General features: G+C 45.2%; 1 protein-coding gene across 31 annotated transcripts in view; it reads left to right on the top strand.

Annotated features, from left to right (window-relative positions):
• Positions 1 to 24: 24 nt before the first annotated feature.
• Positions 25 to 17930, top strand: part of LOC308067348 (exocyst complex component 3-like) — a 53186-nt gene continuing 35280 nt past the window's right edge. For 7 of the 31 annotated variants that reach the window (XR_013929537.1, XR_013929538.1, XM_080396070.1 and 4 more), the window contains exon 1: positions 48 to 17664. Coding sequence is in view for 13 of the 31 variants with exons in the window: in XM_080396070.1 (XP_080252196.1) it covers positions 17622 to 17664 (43 nt within the window). In the remaining 18 variants the exon portion in view is untranslated. Of the gene's footprint in view, positions 17665 to 17930 lie in introns of all 31 variants that reach the window. The other 24 variants (XM_080396073.1, XM_080396077.1, XM_080396058.1 and 21 more) reach the window with 19 other exon arrangements.

The raw sequence follows: 17930 nt of genomic DNA, 5'->3' as shown, positions 1-17930 counted from the left end.
TTTCGCCTCCCTCCACCTCTGCCCTCCCCCCGCCAGTGCCCCAAAGGACATCGCGTCTACATCGACCGAGTCTCGCGAGAGGCGCGCGGTAGGGGGTGGGGGGAGGTGCGGGAGCTGGTGAGGGCTGAGTCAGTGCTGCGGGCCCCGGCTGCCTCACGGCTTCCCGTCCCCTCCCGCGGGGTGTGTGAGAGCGTCCCCCCGCTGCGGGCAGCGCCGCTTCTCGCCCTGCCGCAGGGAGAGGCCCCTCGGCTTCTCCCGAGGGCTGCCGTACTCCCGGCGGGGCGAGCGGGACGCCCGCGGCCTAGCAGGGTCCCTCGCGTTCGGGCCGGGCCCGCGCAGGCCGGCGGTGCTGGGCTTTTCGAAGAGGGCCCCTGCCCCGCGCCCCGCCGCCCTGTAGGAAAGAAAATTTGGGTGGGTTTTGACTCGTAGTAGACCGGCGATGACCGAATGCTTGACGTCACAGCAACTATATTACAAATAATTTAAAACAATTAAGTGGATGGATGCTTGACGTCACAGCAACTATATTACAAATAATTTAAAACAATTAAGTGGATGGATAAGTTGTGTTTTTCCTGTGCAGCCTGCTTTCAGGGTGCAGGAAAGAGCCTATTATTTAACCAGTGTCATAAAAGACTCAGCTTTGGGTGGCTCTGCGTGCTTGGGCAGCCTTACAAAAGATGACATGATTGTCATGTGTATATACTCTATTGTTAATGTAAAATGTCGTCAGTCCTCTTTTGTTGAATTGGGGACCTGGGGTGGAATATGTGCTTGGATGTACATTCACCTAAAAAGCAGAAAACATTGGTCCTTTTTATTCCTGTGCTTTGTTTTCCATCTTCCATCTTCACAAGTCCAGTGTCACAACAGTTTACGTATTTTGGACATTTTAGAATGAGAATAACGTTCAAGTGACAAAGAACTTTTTTTTTACTTCATAAGTTGAGTGATGAACCAACTCTCTTACCCATATAAATGCTCCCCAGCAGAAAAATGCTCCTCAGTTCCTGTCACTGTGTCTTTCTGAATAACGTTGTAAAGCTTCTTGATGGCTCTGTGGGTGTATAGAGGGAACAAAGATATGTTAGTAGTGACACTGTTTAACATCATATACTCTAAATCTCTTCCTGCCTGAAGTTAGTTTTGAAATGTAGGTTTCCTGGGCTGACTTTGATACCATGTTGATGTAGTCAAAGGAAATACCCCTCCTGTGAACCGTCAAGTACATCTTGAAAAGTTTTAGTGTGATGTGCAAAAGATCTGCTTTCAAATATGGAGGTGACCAATAAATGAGGTTTTCTTACAAATCATAAAAGCTGAGCTATTGTTACGATCACTTCTAGTGACACACAATAATAAAAATCTTTTCCCTCAAGTGGAGCAATCAGAGATAAATGTGCCCATCTCAGTGCTTTCTAATAAGACCCTCCTACATGATGGCTGTGGTGCCCTGGTTATACATTTCAGCCTATGGAGTAGCAAGTGTAGCCGTGGTGCCGTCCTGTAAAGCATCATGTGAGTCTGTCTTGGACTTCACTATCTGCATTTGAAAAAGTTAAAAATTCTTCAGGATATGTTAACTGTCTCCTTGATAAATACACAGCAACGCTTTTTAAAACATGAGAAAGAGGGTTAGGGCAAAATAAGGAAGCATCCTCGAAATACGTGAGGTTTGGCAGTTACCATGAGGGGAAAAAATCATAAAAAATGTGGGAGGCAAGAAAAGCACAGCAGGAACTCCTTTGCTGTGAAAATATGGAGCATGTATAACTTGCTAAATGCCTCCTGTCTGTGGCTTTAGTTCCATGCTACAACACCTATGAGGTTAATAAATTACGAGTGCTAAAGCATACTGCTGCCAACACCACTTTATTGAGCAGCAAAAGGGAAACGGGACCTTGGATTTGGTGCTATTTGTCTTAATGAATAACTCTGAACAGGTATGATTAGTAGCATAAGGGAGGATTATTTTTTTTAATACATAGTATATAAATCAACATCATTAAGTTACCTTTCAAGATAGTGCTCCTTCTGCAAAAAGCAAGTCCTATCTAGATGAAGTCTTATGATATTCTTTTGGATTATACAAAAGAGAGTGAAATTGTGGATTGTTGTCTTCTTGGTGCCTAGCTGTTGATTTTTTTTTCTCACCAGAACAATTCATTAATATTAAATGTTGGATCCCAAACATTTTTACTGAATCTTTATAAGTTTTTTCATTTTAGTGCTTTGTCACTTGGACAAGGCAGAAAAAATATTTTATGTCCTCCCACTTTAAAATGTCATGGTTTCATGAATCCTGCAGTTCATAGTTCACATTGCTTATGTGACCTTCAAAATACAAACCACTTGTGTACTTTGCATTTCATTGGTAGAAAGTAAACAGGTTTTATATATACTTTTGTAGTTAAGACATTTTAAATGGCATTAATAATTCAGGTTTTGGAAGTGATTTTGTGCCTGGTGTCTGAGAATAGGAAGTTTTCTGCAGTGGACCTTAGGCTGTGTTTCCTTATCACAGGAATTTTGTTATCATTCAGTTCAGCCTTGAACAACTCAAGTTTGGTCTATGTTGCCTTAGCCAGTTTTTATTAAAAACAACAAAGAGTCAATGCCTGTGATAATGCAGCAAAATCAAAATTCTATTGAAAATCTTATTATAGGTCTGTATTTAAAATGTAAATCTTCAAAAAGGGGCATTGTAATCATGTGTGTATGTATTCTCTGGTAGTTTTGTGTCCTGTCTGCAGTTTGTTCTTCAGCAAGTTTTTCATCTATCAGTGAGGTGGTTGGCTATACACGTAATCCCATTTCAATACCCACTTGATAACCTTGGCCTTGAAGAGTGTTTTTTCTCTGCTGAAATCTGTATGTGCTATCTCCCAGTGGCTGTTTCAGAGCTGTTGTTTCGTCCAGTGTGTGCAGGAACCCTTAGCAGCTGAGTAAGTGATTCCTCGTCATGCCATCTTCACAGCTTTGGCTGTAATTTCAGTAATTTCAGAAGATGGAAGGAGGGTCAAGATTATGTATAGCTACACTGAACCCTGAATGACAATAGCCTTTTTTCTTCCTCTCTTGGCAATGTGTAGAGAAAGTTTAATTATTTACATGCCAGGTTTGAAAATGCAACCTTTGGGGAAGCATGAGTCCAAAATCCTTTGGGTTTGACACTGGACACTGATCAGTAGCAAGGGCAGATGTTAATTCTGGTTTTACTGTCTGGGAGCTTCACACTCTTTGCTGTCCAGCGGCTCACTGTTTGTCTTGGGGAGACTCTGAAGGGACATCCTTTCCATGCTCTGTAACAGTATCATTCTTGTTAGCAGCTATTAGTAGTTCAGGAATGAGTAAACAGAGAAAAAAATGGAGAGCAAGTGTATGATGGTAGATAGTTATATATATTATATCTCCGTTATTTATGGTAGTTATTTTTGTTCCTTCTATTACTATGCAGAAATGCTAAAATCTCCCAGCTAGTGTTTGGTCTGAGTGCCCTGAAAGGGCTCAGTATTCAGCTGACAGTGTGAGGCAGGCTCTACCTCAAATCTGTTGTTATTGTCTCAATAGACAGAGTGAGACTCCCTCTTGCCCTTCCTCTTCCAGTATGTGTCTGCCTATGTAAGGTAGGCACCTCAGCAAGGAGAAGCAATCAGCTTTCTCTGCAGAATATAAACTAGTGTTTCATAGCTGTAAATGCTGAGGGGAAAGGATGCTTTTTCCGTATTCCGGAGTTTCCTATCAGGATGCAGTGTGGGGGTGAGTAGAGGCTGGCTGGATAGGGGAACAGTGCTAAGGGGTTGCTGGGCCTGACTCTGGTTAGCGCTACGCAGTGTGAAACCCACACACTGGGTCATCTGCTGAGGCAGCACTGCCTGCCTGTGCCAACACTGTCCAACACCTAGTACATTCACCATGTTGTGTTAAACAGAGTAGGGGTGGCTTCCCAGAGCAGCATCAAATTTAACGGGCCTGCTGTCACTTTGGCTTTCACGAATGAGGCTAAAGTAGGCAGAGTGCATCCTGGCTCCATTTGGATGTATGTTTGCTGGAATACGCTTTCCAAAATTATAGTAGAAACGTACCTTTTCTCAGACCAACTGGTACACTTGGAAGAACTAGCAAGCTTCCTGAACAGCTGAGTAATACCTGTCCATGTGTGCTGAGAGAAGGGCTACAGACTATCATATGCATCTCTGAGTTTTAAGCAGTGTGTCTCTTCAGCAAGGCATTAGAAAAGTGAATGGGCTGTCGGGCTGCCTGTACTCTATGGCCATTTGAGGGGTCTCACTGTGTTTGCTAGGGTACCATGGATTTTCATCATGGTATTTATTTTTTAACAGGAACACACTGATATGCTTTGCATGGTTTTTTCTGTGTTGGTGATTTTTCAACAGTGTATCCTTACATTTGGCATTGCAGTTCGCTGGTTCTTTGTCTGCGGGAGGAGTCTGGAATTTTACAGGCAGTAGCTGTTTGGGTGAAAGGGCAAAATAAAAGTATCCTTTTGAGCACATAAAACCAGGTTGTCTCTGTTTAAAGAGGAAAATAAACAAAGGCAAGCTCACAGAAACAAATGAAGAGTGCAGATGGGGTGGAAGTTCCATCAGGAGGTCAGTTCTGCACAGCACAGTTTGGAGGTCTGTGAAAGAGAGAGGCCCCCAGCTTGGAGAGCTGTGTTTTCTGTATGTGTCTCAACAGTAGGTTTAAGTGTTGGTGACAGGAATCAGAGAAGCCAGGTTTTCTCAGTTTGTCCAGGTAGCAGCTTTGGCTACAGGCCTAACTGGCAACCACTAACATTATCTAGCACTTGCATGCTTGTGGTTGGCAAATGTGCCTGCTGCATTTATATGACTGCTGAAAGAAGTGGATGTGGGAGATAAGGAGCCCCTGGGGAATGTGGCTTCCAGCTGAGAACGTGCTGTCAAAGCTGCCTGCTTGTTCATTATGCTCGTTAGCAACCACTGCATTTCCATTTCCCTGCAACTTCTCATAGCCAGGCTTCAGACATCAAAATCTATCTGCTTGTGCACTAAGTTAAATCTCTCTTCCAGTATCGTTTTAGCAATTTACACATTCATTTCCATTTCATTAAAGAAATTGCTCAGGTCCTCTACAGCTGTCGTGTGCTTTGCCAGCATCTCCAGATATATATCCTCTCTCATCCTTTTTTCTTTGACCTCTGATGGTCTGGCAACCAATGCTGTGATTATCAGTATTGACTTCTCAGCAGATGTTAAGTCCAAGTAGCAAAAAAGAGTAATGAGTGCTTACAGTTGCCTATTGGCTTTCTGCTTTTCCTAAAAGGAAGGTGTGGTAGCCCCTGGTTTTGAAAGCCTATCTCCAGAGCCTTCTCCCAGTCTGGGGAGACCTTGGAGAGCTTAAGTGCTCTCAAAGCCCTTCTCCTGGGGACAGAAACATGTGGCTGCTGAGCTAGTTCCTAAAGGTGTGTGCACTGCTGTTGAGAGTACAAGAGCATGTTTTACCCTTCTGTTCTGCTCATTTGAGCATAGAGGAGTTTATTTGCTTTAGAATAACACAAGGACATTGCTGGAAGAGCTGGGGTCTGGAGGCAGTACTGAGGCCCAGCTAGGGGTTACGTTTGTGCTTCTGCTGGCAGGTCTAGTAGAGAAGGAGGTATCCCTGATGCTTGTGCTGAAAGCAAGGAAAAATCTGTTTTGAAGGCAAAGGAAAATCTCCATATTCTTCAGAACTAAACCTTTGAAGGTGCTGCTTGGCTGGGAGGGCAGAGCTGTGCATTTGGGAACAGACAGCTAGCCATATAGCAGAAGGTTTTGTCTCATAGCAGAAGGTTTTGTCTCTGATGTCTGATTTTATATCCCTTACAGAGTTGCCTCTCTGGCACCGTTGAAGGTATTTTTCAGGGCATTACAAGTTTTGTACTGGGTAATGTTGACTTTGTAGGTTGTAATTCAGAATTTGGTGCTGGTTTGGTATGTTTTGCCTTGAGCTTGAGTAGAGCTGTTGTGGGCCTCTTAATAAAAACCCAGGGATTACCTTTTGTAATGAAGCAAATAATACACGACTGCAATACAGTGCCAAAGTCTTTGACTGCTCTGGTGGTTTGCAGCTCAAATACTTTTATTACTGAAGTAAATGATTTGCCAAACATGGGGGGGGAGGGGGGGCGGGGGGGGGGGGGAAGGAGTGAAAATAAGAAACTGGAGGCAGAAACTTTGTTCTATGTTTTGCACAAGCCATGTGTTACGTATGTTTAGGATAATATATAGACTACTAGCAATATTACAATAGCTGCAAACACACATGGTTTCCAAGAGCAGTGTAATGAATTAAGTCTGGTTTTGGCCTATGGGGATTCTGTGATGTCTTATAAAAGCTGACCTGAAGCACTAATAATGTTTCATTCTACCCATCTATCCATGCCTCATGTACCTGAATGTCAGTGTATTTGGAATTATCCAGGGGGTTCAGGAACAGGTAGATGGGGCTGATGAGACAGGCAGGTGCATACACACACATAGATACACACACCACCATTGCATAAATCTTGCTTGTTTAAGAAATGAGGCTAAAAATACCCTTGAATATGAATCCAGGTCAAACATGGTGTTGACTGTAAAGTCTAGTGTGATTTTATTGACCTAATGTAGATTTTTCTTTTTGAGAACAACCTAGGAGACACACTGAAGGCAGAACTTTCTTTACAAGGATATTACTACCTTGGACTCTTTTCAAAATCACGTTTTGAAAGGTTTTAAGACACACAGTTGGGTCAGTGAATGCTCAAATGCATAATGGAGGCTGAACCTTGCCTTGAAGCTCAAGGATGTTTTTTAAGACTTGAAGAAACAAATCCTGTCTGTATTGATTGTTTTTGAGCTTTTTACTTGGGGTGATAGTTTTAGGAAACAAGCTTTCCTGAAACAGGCATTTTCACGTAGAGTGGAAAGGATCTGAAATAAATGCTGATAACGTGATTTGTGGCTACCACACTCATCTGGGAAACTATGGTACCAACAATCGGATTGCATTAGGTGGTAGCTGTGAACACTTTGGCACCATAACTCTTTCAGAACTTGATTTTAGTATTCCAAAATGATTATGTGGATCTCAGTGAGATCACTGCTATAAACATTATTCAGCCCTTAGGAGTCTAATTTATACTTATTTCACTAGTGTTCTTAACATGCCTTTTCTTTAGGTTAAGCTTTATTTGCACAAGTAATTTTAAGCACAGTAGCATTTTTGCTTCAGTGCCTGATGTAGTCATGGGGCATCAGAATAAGCTGTACATTGCGGCTGTGCAGGTCTCTATGGATTTTGTATCTGGTATGTTTTTTCTGTACTAAGAACACAAAGTAGGACTTCTTAAAGTTGCCTGCAACCACCCTACCTTCTAAAACATGAGATACTCAAGAAGAATACACTGGCTGTTTTCAGTGTTGTTTTGCTGCACCTCACCCACAGTTTGTTTTTAATCATTCTCATGAATGATTTACTGTTCCCTTTCTATCATGTTACTTTTTCATTGTTGTTTCCAGCAGGCAAAAAGCTTTCAAAGGGTTCTTTAGGGTTTAATGTATTGTTTGTCCTAGATATTGGGCATGACTTATTCAGAAATGTGTAATAAATACACAGCTTCTCTCATTTCTGATTGCTTGCACAGTTGACAGATTAATGGGCGACTAGGTGATGGATGGGTGAATTCTCTGTTCGAGATGAAGCTGGGGAGGGTGTGTGGGTGCAGGTGGGATCTTGAAGGTCATATGTAAATGCTTGTGAACTTATTCAGGTCCATGGAGACACACCATTTTATACCAATGGATAACGTACCGTTTGATTCAGAGACTTTACTTTTGGGGTGTCTTTCCTGGTAGTGGCTTTGTGCACTCATCCCTGATGATTCCATACAGATATAATACTTACGTCTTCAAAGATGTGTACTTATAAGTGGTTATTTTTAGTTTGTAAATATCCGGTTCTTTTGATTAGTTATACCTACTGTGGCTAAAGAAGGCCCTTATTTTCCCTGCTTGCTTTTTTTCCTGGTGCACTGAGACACGGAGTGCTGTGACAAGGGGCTTTTACAGTTCAGTCTATCTGCTGCGAGGGCAAGTCTCTATGCGAGTCTATGTGCTCTGGAGGATGTTTACTAGTACCTGTTTGATAAAACTTCTTTTCATTTTATAGATAACAAATAGAGAATCTCAGTGCCACTGCTGCCTCCACAGAGACTTGCTGAGTCGTACAGATGAAGCCTGAAATGTCTCCCCTTGCAGATGTGAGGGCGTCCCACCACTTCCTCTGCAGAAAGCCCCGGGCTACTGCATTCTGCACCCTGCAAAATGTCAGGGTGGGCAGGAGGGTGAATGGCTTGGCCCCTGCACCTTGTCTGGCAGCGTGCTAATTCTGGTGCATGGGGAGGCATATGCTGTGACGTGTGCGGGCAGATCGCTCACAGCTTATGCAAGTCCTTGAGCAACAGGGAAGCGAGCAAAGTAGCAGTGGGCTGCCAAGTCACAGCCTGCTAGCTAGGTTGCTTGAGAGTCAGCACAAACCTCCTTATCTCCTGCTATGGAGAAAACTGCTCAGTAATGTCTTCTCTTACCCTAGCAAAAGTCTTAAACGAGCAGCTCTGTAGCTTACTTTGGGTTGTGGCAGAATTGCCTGATTTTTGCCTGTTTACTTACTGTGATCTGGAGCTGCAAACAGGGTTGTGTTTGCCGTAGTGATTCCAACCTACATATTTCTGCTGAGAGACGTGATCAATGTTGGGGAGGTCTGTCTCCCTGCATCTGTGGACTCTGCACAGGGCTATTGCACAAGAGGCTGTGCAATGTAGTCTTCTAAAAAACCTGCTAATGAGAACAACTGAATCAAAGGAGAGTTATTAGTCATGGGTTTCCCACAGCAGTCTCTTTCATGGAGTGCTTACTAATGACTGCTTCTCAACAAATAAATATCAACAAAAAAATATCAGATAAAAATGAAGTCAAATTCTTAAGCTTTTACTCAGGACCAGCTAAGATTCAGGCATTTGCTCTGACCACTTTTGAAAGCTTGGCATGCATCCCTTGCATGGGAGAACTGTGCCAGAGCTGTGAAAAGCACTATATGTCTTAACTCTTGTCCTGTGTCTTGTATCTTGCCCATTTTCCACTGTGTTTAAAGCTTTTTAGAGGGTCTGTCTTTGCGCACAGTCCATGCTAAGGCATTAATGACAGAGAGGATTCTGTTCTTAAATCCTGGTTTGAAAATCTCTTCATAATATGTCCCTAGAAGAAACTCCTGGTTTGTTTATTTTGATTTGTCCTCTAGCTGTGGCTGGATGCCCAGTCATGGGCCAGAATCAAATTGGCCGAGTACCAACACAGAGCAATTTGCAGCTCCATGTAAGTGACTTCAGTTCATTTTGGCCATATCTCTGCAGCATTTCCCAGAGCCAGTCATCTGTGCTTCAGCTGATCAGGGTGCAGTAAACTGAACTCTGGCTTGCCCGCCTAAGCCTGCCAAGAAAAGCATTAGCTAAGCAGAAACAGCTTGTAGCTGAGGGCAAAGGTGAGTATGCATTAAGTATCCACATCTTGATACAGAAAGGATGCAGCTACAATCAAAACAGGGGAAAGGGGACTGGGCAGACAGACAGCCACCTGAGGTGACCCAGGAGTGCATGCCACACTGCTTGCTGAGAAAGGCCTCTTTGTCTCTGTGCATTATGCCTGCCTGTTTTGACTGAGATACAGAACAAATGCAAGAAACCCACCTATGTGGCCTTGACGATGTTTTCCTATTTCTTGGCATTGCTTTATTGTGCTCAGAAAGGCCTTGAATGTGTTGGACCATTGTGTATATCTCAGCCCCAGCCAGGGAGAGATATTTGTGCAGCTGGCTTTGCAGTTCCCCTCTCCCTAATGTGCAGGCTAGGGGATAAAGAGGGTGTCTGAATGCTGGGTCACCTTTCTAACAAGAGAATCTTGTTATGCTGCTGACTCACAGCTGGGAGACAGGAGAAAGAGACTGAAGTTCTTCCTCTGTGTCTAGGAAGGAGCGGGGAGGAGAAGGGAGGAGGAGGAGGCCTTTAACCATCACCTACCTCTTTAGCACTGGCTGGTGTGTCTGCCTGATCCTAAGTCATACAGCATGGCAATATTTGTATTGCTCCCCTGTTCCCATTTAGATCAGAGCCTGACCAGCGTGACCTGCATTTTCAGACCTTATTTTGAACATAGCTAATGCAAGCCTTGCTCTGGCAGAAGCCCTGCTGTGCCCGTGAGTATCCCTCAAAGAGACAGGACCCTGTTTCTTAGCAGTTTTATGAGGAATGTTCTTATGAGAGTTCTTGGACTTCGCTTGGATACACACAATTCCTTCTTGTTCTGACAAGGCTTTACCACTTTGATAAATTCTGTCTATAACATCACACACCCCCTGCCCATAGGCTATAGATAACATGACTGAATTCCAGTTGCAACTGGTTCTCTTTTCAGACCATCTTTCACATCTGTTTTTGCACTGGCAAAATTGTCAGACTGGGGGCCTTGAAGCTGAGCATGAGCGCACACTGCTGAACATGAGAGATACCAGTTCTGTGTTTCCCTGAACTTTGGCAGTATTCAAAAGATTGGATTTACAGGTTGACCTCTCTATCTACCAAATGCCTGTTTGGCAATATAGTTTTCTTGAATGGCATGCCCAATTCCGGATTCAGCTCGGTGCTGTTTGGTGGGGCTGTTTTGTGGGAAGGGGAGGCTTCCTCGTTCTGCAGTGGGTTCAGGTCCAGCCAGGAGACACCGTGGGTGTTGTCATGAGGTAGTGCAGTCCTTTAAGCAGTCCTGGCTGCTGTTAGCAAGGGGCAATTATAGCAACAGGAATGCCTGGAATGTGATGTTTATTTCTTTTAATTGCCCTCTGCTTTGGTGTCCAGCAGGGACGACCTCGAAGCCCATTGGCACGACAGTAGTGTTTGCCCCTTTTGGAGGTTTGGGACTATGTGGGCTCAAACCTGCTCCCTTTGCATGGGGCAGGTTGAGATAAGCCCCACGGCTGAGCTCCCGCCCTGTGTCTTACTTAAATCTTTCCCATTTCCCATTAACTGTGGAGCTTTAAAAGTTAAACAGCAAGCCTCTTCCCTTCAGACCCTCTTCTTTCTTCACTGCTCTCATGTTCATTCTCATTCCAACTCCCTGAGGGGAAAACCAAATGCCATTTGCAGTTCACTGCTGCCTATGACATTTATTACCTCCGTCTTGCTCTCTCTCAGAGCATGAACCCAGCCAACCAACTTCTTATCAGTTTAACAGGCTGTGACTGTTGTCCTGGTGACCAGCATAGTTGCACTATCATCGTGTACAGAAGGCAGTGAAAAAGATGTCTTGACCTGTGGGTGCAGCTGTGCGTGCACATGATATGCCAGTAAGTCACTGGGATACACAAAGATAAGATCCAAGTCTTGGTCTATGTATGTGGAAGATGAAGCAAAAACAAAATAGAGAAGCATGCAAAGTTAATAGCTATAAAAGAAGAAGTGAGAATATGTGTAGGAGCTGCAAATGCTCAGCTCTTCGCAGCGTTTGTGTACCTGTAATTTAGTGCATTTGTATTTGAGGCCTGCCAGCCTGCTGTCTCTTTGCCTTTCTGTCTTTTTCTACCCACTACTACCATTTCTTCCATTTCTTGCTTGGGTTTATGGACATGAGAAAGAAAAATGTTAGTAACACTTATGAGTCATGTTTTCCATGCACACACACTGTGCTTAACCCATTCATACACACATTCCCATACAACGTTGACTCCAATTCACTAATTACTCACGTGAATTGATCAGACCGATTTTTGTGGTGCCCTGTCACAGATTATGTCCTAGGTGTGAGCCCTGCTTGGAGTAGCATACAATCCAAGTGGAAGACAAGGAGCAACAGATGGAAAGAGATGGGGAAGGGAGCACAAAGAGAGAGCGAGGCATCATTACTCAGCACATAGGCAACGGTGTCAACGCACCAGCTGCCTAACGCTTGGGACAGCTTTTGCAGGCTATGCAGCTTGTTCTTGTTTTAGCGTTGGCTGGTCACTTAGGTATTGTCAGCTTTCAGCCGCTGAAGACAATGTGGGATGGAGTAACCTAGATAAAACCAGATCCTGGCTAGTGCAGGCTATATGTTAGTTAGGGTATAAGAACATACTTAGGTCTTCTACCTGGGAAAGGCTTGTAACAAGCCTGCTGCTTTCTGTGCTGAGCGGGTACAGCTTCCACCTGCTGGGGTGCCAGTGAGGCACAGCCCAGAGGCTCATGTGTCCTGTGGTATGTGTGTGGTGGCATGGTGGTGTAGCCATGGTTGCTATGGGGAGGAAGTATCCAGTTAATCCCCAACCCAGCTAATCTTCCGTGGCTAATTGGGGGTTGAATATGGTTGGTTTACAGTAAAAGCTGGCCTTTCTGAACACTTACAACCAGGCATAGCTCATCAGACATCAACAAAGTCCTGCACCGGACCCAAAATCGTGGGAAGGTATGTCTAATCTGCTGCCTGTCTTGTTCTGCTTATGTATCTGTGTCCTTAGTATTGCCCTTGCTGGTGTTTGCTTATCTGCGACCTCCAGATGCCTTGCAGCAGATAGGTTGCTCAGCTAGACCTGCCCACCCTCTGCTCACATCCCTGTATGTCCAAACAGCCTGCATGGGGGGGATTTCTGTGGGAAGAGTTGTGAGGGGGAGCTGATGCAGCAGATCTGTCTCCCAGGAAGGTCTCTAAGGCGATGCTTCAGGACAGGCTGTGTTTCAGTGGTGGTTGGTACAGAGAAGGGATACGCTTGTAAACAATATGAGTCAGCCCCCATACCACAGCTCCTGGTGGGAGGTGCCACATCTCCTGCCTGAAGGATTAGAGCCCTGCTGACTAATGAGGAGAGGTTTAAGGATGTTGTGGGATGGAGCTTCTCCCATGTAAAATTCATGGTGCTAGCAGGCCATCTTAAATAAAACATTACCCTCCCTGAAAAAGACACAAAGTCTTCATTTTCATTTCATGCTTGTTCCTAAAAAAAAAAAACCAAAACAAAAAAAAACCAACAAAAAACCAAGGATGTTTAAAGAATGAGGGAATTCAGGACTGTTTTGTGTGTGCCAGTCTGATGTGACCCTGAATCTGCTCTCACAGCAGGTTTGCACTGGAATGATGCATGCATGTTGTACATAAGGAAACACAGCAGTGAGGGGAACATCACTTTGGTTAGAGGAGAGGACTCATGCTTTCTGATTAGCAGAAGCAAATTTTTCACTTGCATTTTTCACCTCTGCAACAGCTTCAGATTCTGGCGTGGCTCCATGAACTTCAGTGACATAGTGCATGGTGCTGGTGGGCAACAGAGGAGACCTGCACCAGCTGTCTTCTTACCAGACAGCTGATAACCTGGCTCCCGTTACACCTCTTCTTCTGCTTTTTGTTTGCCAGCTCCCCTATGCCTGTTGTCCTGCATTCATTAGTACTTCTTCTGTTACTGACATCAGACTGTTTTCCTTGGGCTGCTCGTAACTGTCCTAGGGGTGTATATTGAAATTTCTAACGAAATTGTGAAAGTACCTTGAGCTAGTAAGGCATGGTTATGTGGCCCTTCCTTTGTAACATGAGTTCTTCCTCTTATGGGAAGGCTGATAAATGAAGAAGAAGCTATTGTTTGTTGTTTTTACAAAAGGCTGTTGAGATAAATGGGAATCTGGCACCAACAAGTAACTGCGTAATTTCAGGAGAGTGACTGGAATGGCTGGAAAGCAGTTTTTGCTACTAATGACTGCAGAGAATAGTTGCTGCCTTCAGTTCTTTTTCAAGGCAGTATTAGTTTGATGATTTTAACAATAAGATAGAGAATGCATGTGTCAGTGACTGATAAAGTTCATTTTATTTTTGTATGAATTGATTCCGAAAAAGCATAGTTACACAAAATTCAGTGCAACATCAGATGCGATGTATTGCAGGTAATAGGTAGCAGAAGTGACCCATGTGTGAGTCTTATGTGAGGGATGGAAAAAAAATTGAAAGTTTGGGCTATAAGAAGCTGTCTTCATAATATTTATCCCAGACCACTGGTTTTCCTGGGAGCAATGTTAGAATCATGTGGCATAGAAGCGTTAGATGATGACACAGTGACGTATGGCTAATCCTCCAGCCAGCTTGTATCGCCCAGGCTATTCCAGCAAATTTGAAGGGTATGTCCTATGTTCTTAAAACTAAGCATCTCTGCATATGATTCTCACTCCCCCCCTGAAACACAGAGCTGAGTTCCCATGCTGTGCCACATTTAAGAGAGCCTAGCCTTTCACCATCCATTTGTGCTGTTTCTGTTTGCAGGAAAATCTACAGTTGCCTGCCCAGTGTGAAGGACGTAGCTTGTGTAGCTTTCTTTACAGTGCTTACCTGATATTCTGTGGCAGCATGGTCTTCACTGGAGAAAGAGATGTTATTTGTAGTTTGCAAGTTGAATTGGATGCGGTCCAGTTGTCTTTGTCTCTGCCTATGTTGTTTCTTTTGAAGTTCTTGTTTCTTTTTTTAGGGGCAGTCACCTAGACAGTACCAGCAGTTAGCTCCAGGAGGCAGGCTGCCTGGAATGGGAACTTCAGGGCTTGAGATCAATTACAAAGGACAGATGAAAACAGCTTTTCTGAATTTGAGTGTATGCACCGCGTTGGTGGATTGCCGAAGAGGCAATCGGGACCCCAAAAGGGCCCTAGTTCCTGGGGCAGCGATTCCTGGGCAGAGGCACAGGCAGAAAAGGTGTCAGCAAGCACCAGGCCCTCCCAGCCAGCTCAGCCCCTTCCCCGGTGGCCGGAGCAGCCTGTCCTCATGTTTTCATCCTCTCAGCAGCAAAATACTATGTTGCTTGCACAGTCTTGAAGCCAAGAGCCAGCAGTGTCTCCCAGCTGTGCAGAAGCCCTGGACTAGTGGTGGTGTCCTGCGCAGGTGGGCAAGCAAGACGCCCATGCAGGGCTCCCCTCCTGCCGAGATGACTTGCCCTAGCAAGCAGCTTTTGCCAGGGCCATTGCCTGATATGCAGCCTGTAAAGGCGCGTGACTCATTGGCCATAGAGTTGACCCTGTGCCCTCACAGGTCATATACATCTGATTTTTTTCATGTGAGTGGAAAGTCAGAAGACCTGTGGGCCTGGAGACTAGTTTCTGACACTTGGTGACAGCTAACTTCTGGAAATTTAGTCTGTGGTTCTTCTGCTGTGAAATACATGCATCAAAGTCTTAGCTACTCATTCTGATTCCTTCTGTTGTTGGTGGGGAGATTTAGGCAGTGCTGGTGTGCTGCTTGGCTGGCCTGTTTTGGACATCTGTATTCTCTCGAGAGGAAGGGCACTGCCCATGCCCGTGCCTTTTTTCTGCTTATAAAAGCAGTCTGGATTATCAGCAGAGATGTAGAGTTCTTCATGCTGGCCATGCAAGGTTAGCAAAAGGATCCACATCCCCAGAACTTGAATCACCTGTTAACTCACGCCCTGGGCAAAGACTCTGGATTCCCCAGACAAGGCCAGATGAAAACCAGGCAGTTAGAGACCTGGACACAGAGGGTTGCTGCTAGGTCCTGACCATAGGGGCCCTCTCCCCCTCGAGGGGATCCACCCTGGCTTGGTGGTCCGATGGATATCTGTCTGGGTTGTGACCTCTGACTTGCTGAATGAAAAGCCGGTACAGGATTTCATTGCCTCAAGTTGTTTTGTTTGTGACAAGGAGTTATGAAGAGGTCTCAAAAAATGAACTTGAACCTCTGGACAAGTTTTCTGTTGCTGAACTTGGCTCTCCTGCTGACTTTGGTCTAGCTGCTGAGATCTTGGGTTTAGCCTTTCAGGAGTTGTGAAGATCTAAGTGCGATGTTTTCTGTCATCCTTCAAACTCTGCCTGATTCCCCACCTCCCATAACCCCCTGCATATTTTTTGCTCCATGTCCTTGTCCCTTGTTACCTGCATCACTGTCTTGCCTTTTCATAGCCTCTCCGTGCTCTTGTCTGGTTTGCTTTGCTCACTGCTGCGTGTGCTTGGTTTCATGGACTGCCAAGGTATGCAGCCTGCGAGATCTCTTGATTGAGTCTGACTTTGCCTTTTAAGAAGAGGCCTGAGATCTCAGTAACCCACCCAAAGAACTGAAAAAACAAACCACCCCAAACAGGACAGACAGGAAAATATACAGTGGATCTTTCTGTGCTCTCATAAATAAAAGGCAGACAATCACATGGTTTTCTAAAAATAATACCCATAGCAAGCGGTTCAGTAGGAATAATACTGACCTAGTTTGCATATTGCCCACATGCAAAAAGTAAGTTGGTGAGGAAAACCCAATTGCCCGATGCAGTATTTGCATTTGCTGAACCAGATCTGAATTGAGAGGTGGTTAATTAGATCTTACATTCTCCCCTCAGCAGCCCCTCTGGGGGCTTCAGAGAAGGAGGGAAGGGGGGATGCTCCCCGGCAGCATAGCCCGCAGCAGGTGGGCTGGATGTGTGGGTTGTGCCTGTGTGGTGCGGCAGTGAGGGTCCGCATGAGCAGAAGTCCTCTTCTGTAGACTCGGTCTGGGATGTTCATGTCTTGACAAAGGGCAGAATATCTCTGTGATCAGAGGACCTGCATTTATGTATGTTAATTTAGCTTTCTGTCTCCATCTGTGAGGCACATCAAAACATTTTGGTATTGAAGGAAACTTCCTTTGACTGCTCAGCTCCTGCCCACCCCAAGGACTTGGTCTGTGTTCCTGTCCTTGTCCCTACAGCCAGCACTGCAGTGTAGCCCTGGGGTGGGAGCTGTACTTTGGGGGATATGCAGGTGTCTTGTACTAGCCCCTGCCTGCCAGCTCCTTATCCCCCTGAGGGAGATGCTGCTCAGGTGCTGGCCTGGACCTGGAGCTGCTCTCTGTGGGCAGCTCAGCATCAGTGACAACAATGACAGCAGCCATCAAGGGCTAGCATCAAGCTGGTGTCCCTCATAGTGATGGACATCCTCAGTATCCCCTGATCACTGGTGAGTATTACTGGTTAATATGAAAGGTTACTGGCCTGGCTTATGGAGGGGCCCAGCAGGATCCTGGGGGGATGGGGAGTATGATTGTAGACAAAATGGATTTGTGGCAGAGGCAGGAAGAAAAGGACTTGGAGGTCCTTACTCCAGGGCTGACCAGCCTTTCTGTCCCTCTGAGCCACATACCACCACCATTACATGAGTGCCACAGAATGCACTTCCAATCTCTTGGAGAACTGGCACATGGAGAAGTGTCCTGTGTGGTTCAGCAGTAGGACATGGCATTGCCTTGTCCTGGCCTTCCTTGGTTCCCAGAGGTGATGGATGTGTGCTGTGCCTGCAGCTGGATCCCATCACGACCTGGCAGCATGGGGCTCAGCAGACCTCACTTGCTCATTTCCTCTTGGCTCAATGTGAGCCAGCACTCCTTGATCCAGCACAGCCTCACTGCTGGCAGCCCAGGGGCAGGAGCTGCCTCCAAGCTGCCGGAAAGCTGCGGGTGGCAAGCTGGTCACCCCACTGTGCGGTCGTGTCCTCCACAGCTTTGGCACATCTCAGCCTCTCCATGGAGCTGTGGCTGCCTGGGATGCTGCTGCGTGTGCTGAAATGAAGGCTGCAGTCCTTTCCTGACTCTGAAATGAAAGCAGAAGTGTGTCAGGGAGCGCTTTGTGTTGATACGGGTAAAACTCTTTTACGACAAACTGATGGCATAGCTTTCCCTTAAGATTATATCCTTTTTCTTTTTTTAACCCCTCTCTCATAACAAGCGATACATGAATTTCTGACTCTCCGAACAGCCTTGATGCTGGGAAATGCTCTCATTCAGGCAGAGAATCTAGGTCAGCTGTTTGTAAGAATAGATCAAGCCTTCATTGAATGCAGTGGATGGGCCTTCAGCAGGATGGGCTTTTTTCCTGGCTTGTTTTGTTCATAACGAGCTCCAAAA

This window comes from Falco punctatus, assembly GCF_963210335.1.
Source record: "Falco punctatus genome assembly, chromosome: 7".
NCBI classification, from domain to species: domain Eukaryota; kingdom Metazoa; phylum Chordata; class Aves; order Falconiformes; family Falconidae; genus Falco; species Falco punctatus.
Note: the sequence above shows the minus strand (reverse complement) of the source record. Positions and strands in the feature narration are given on the sequence as shown.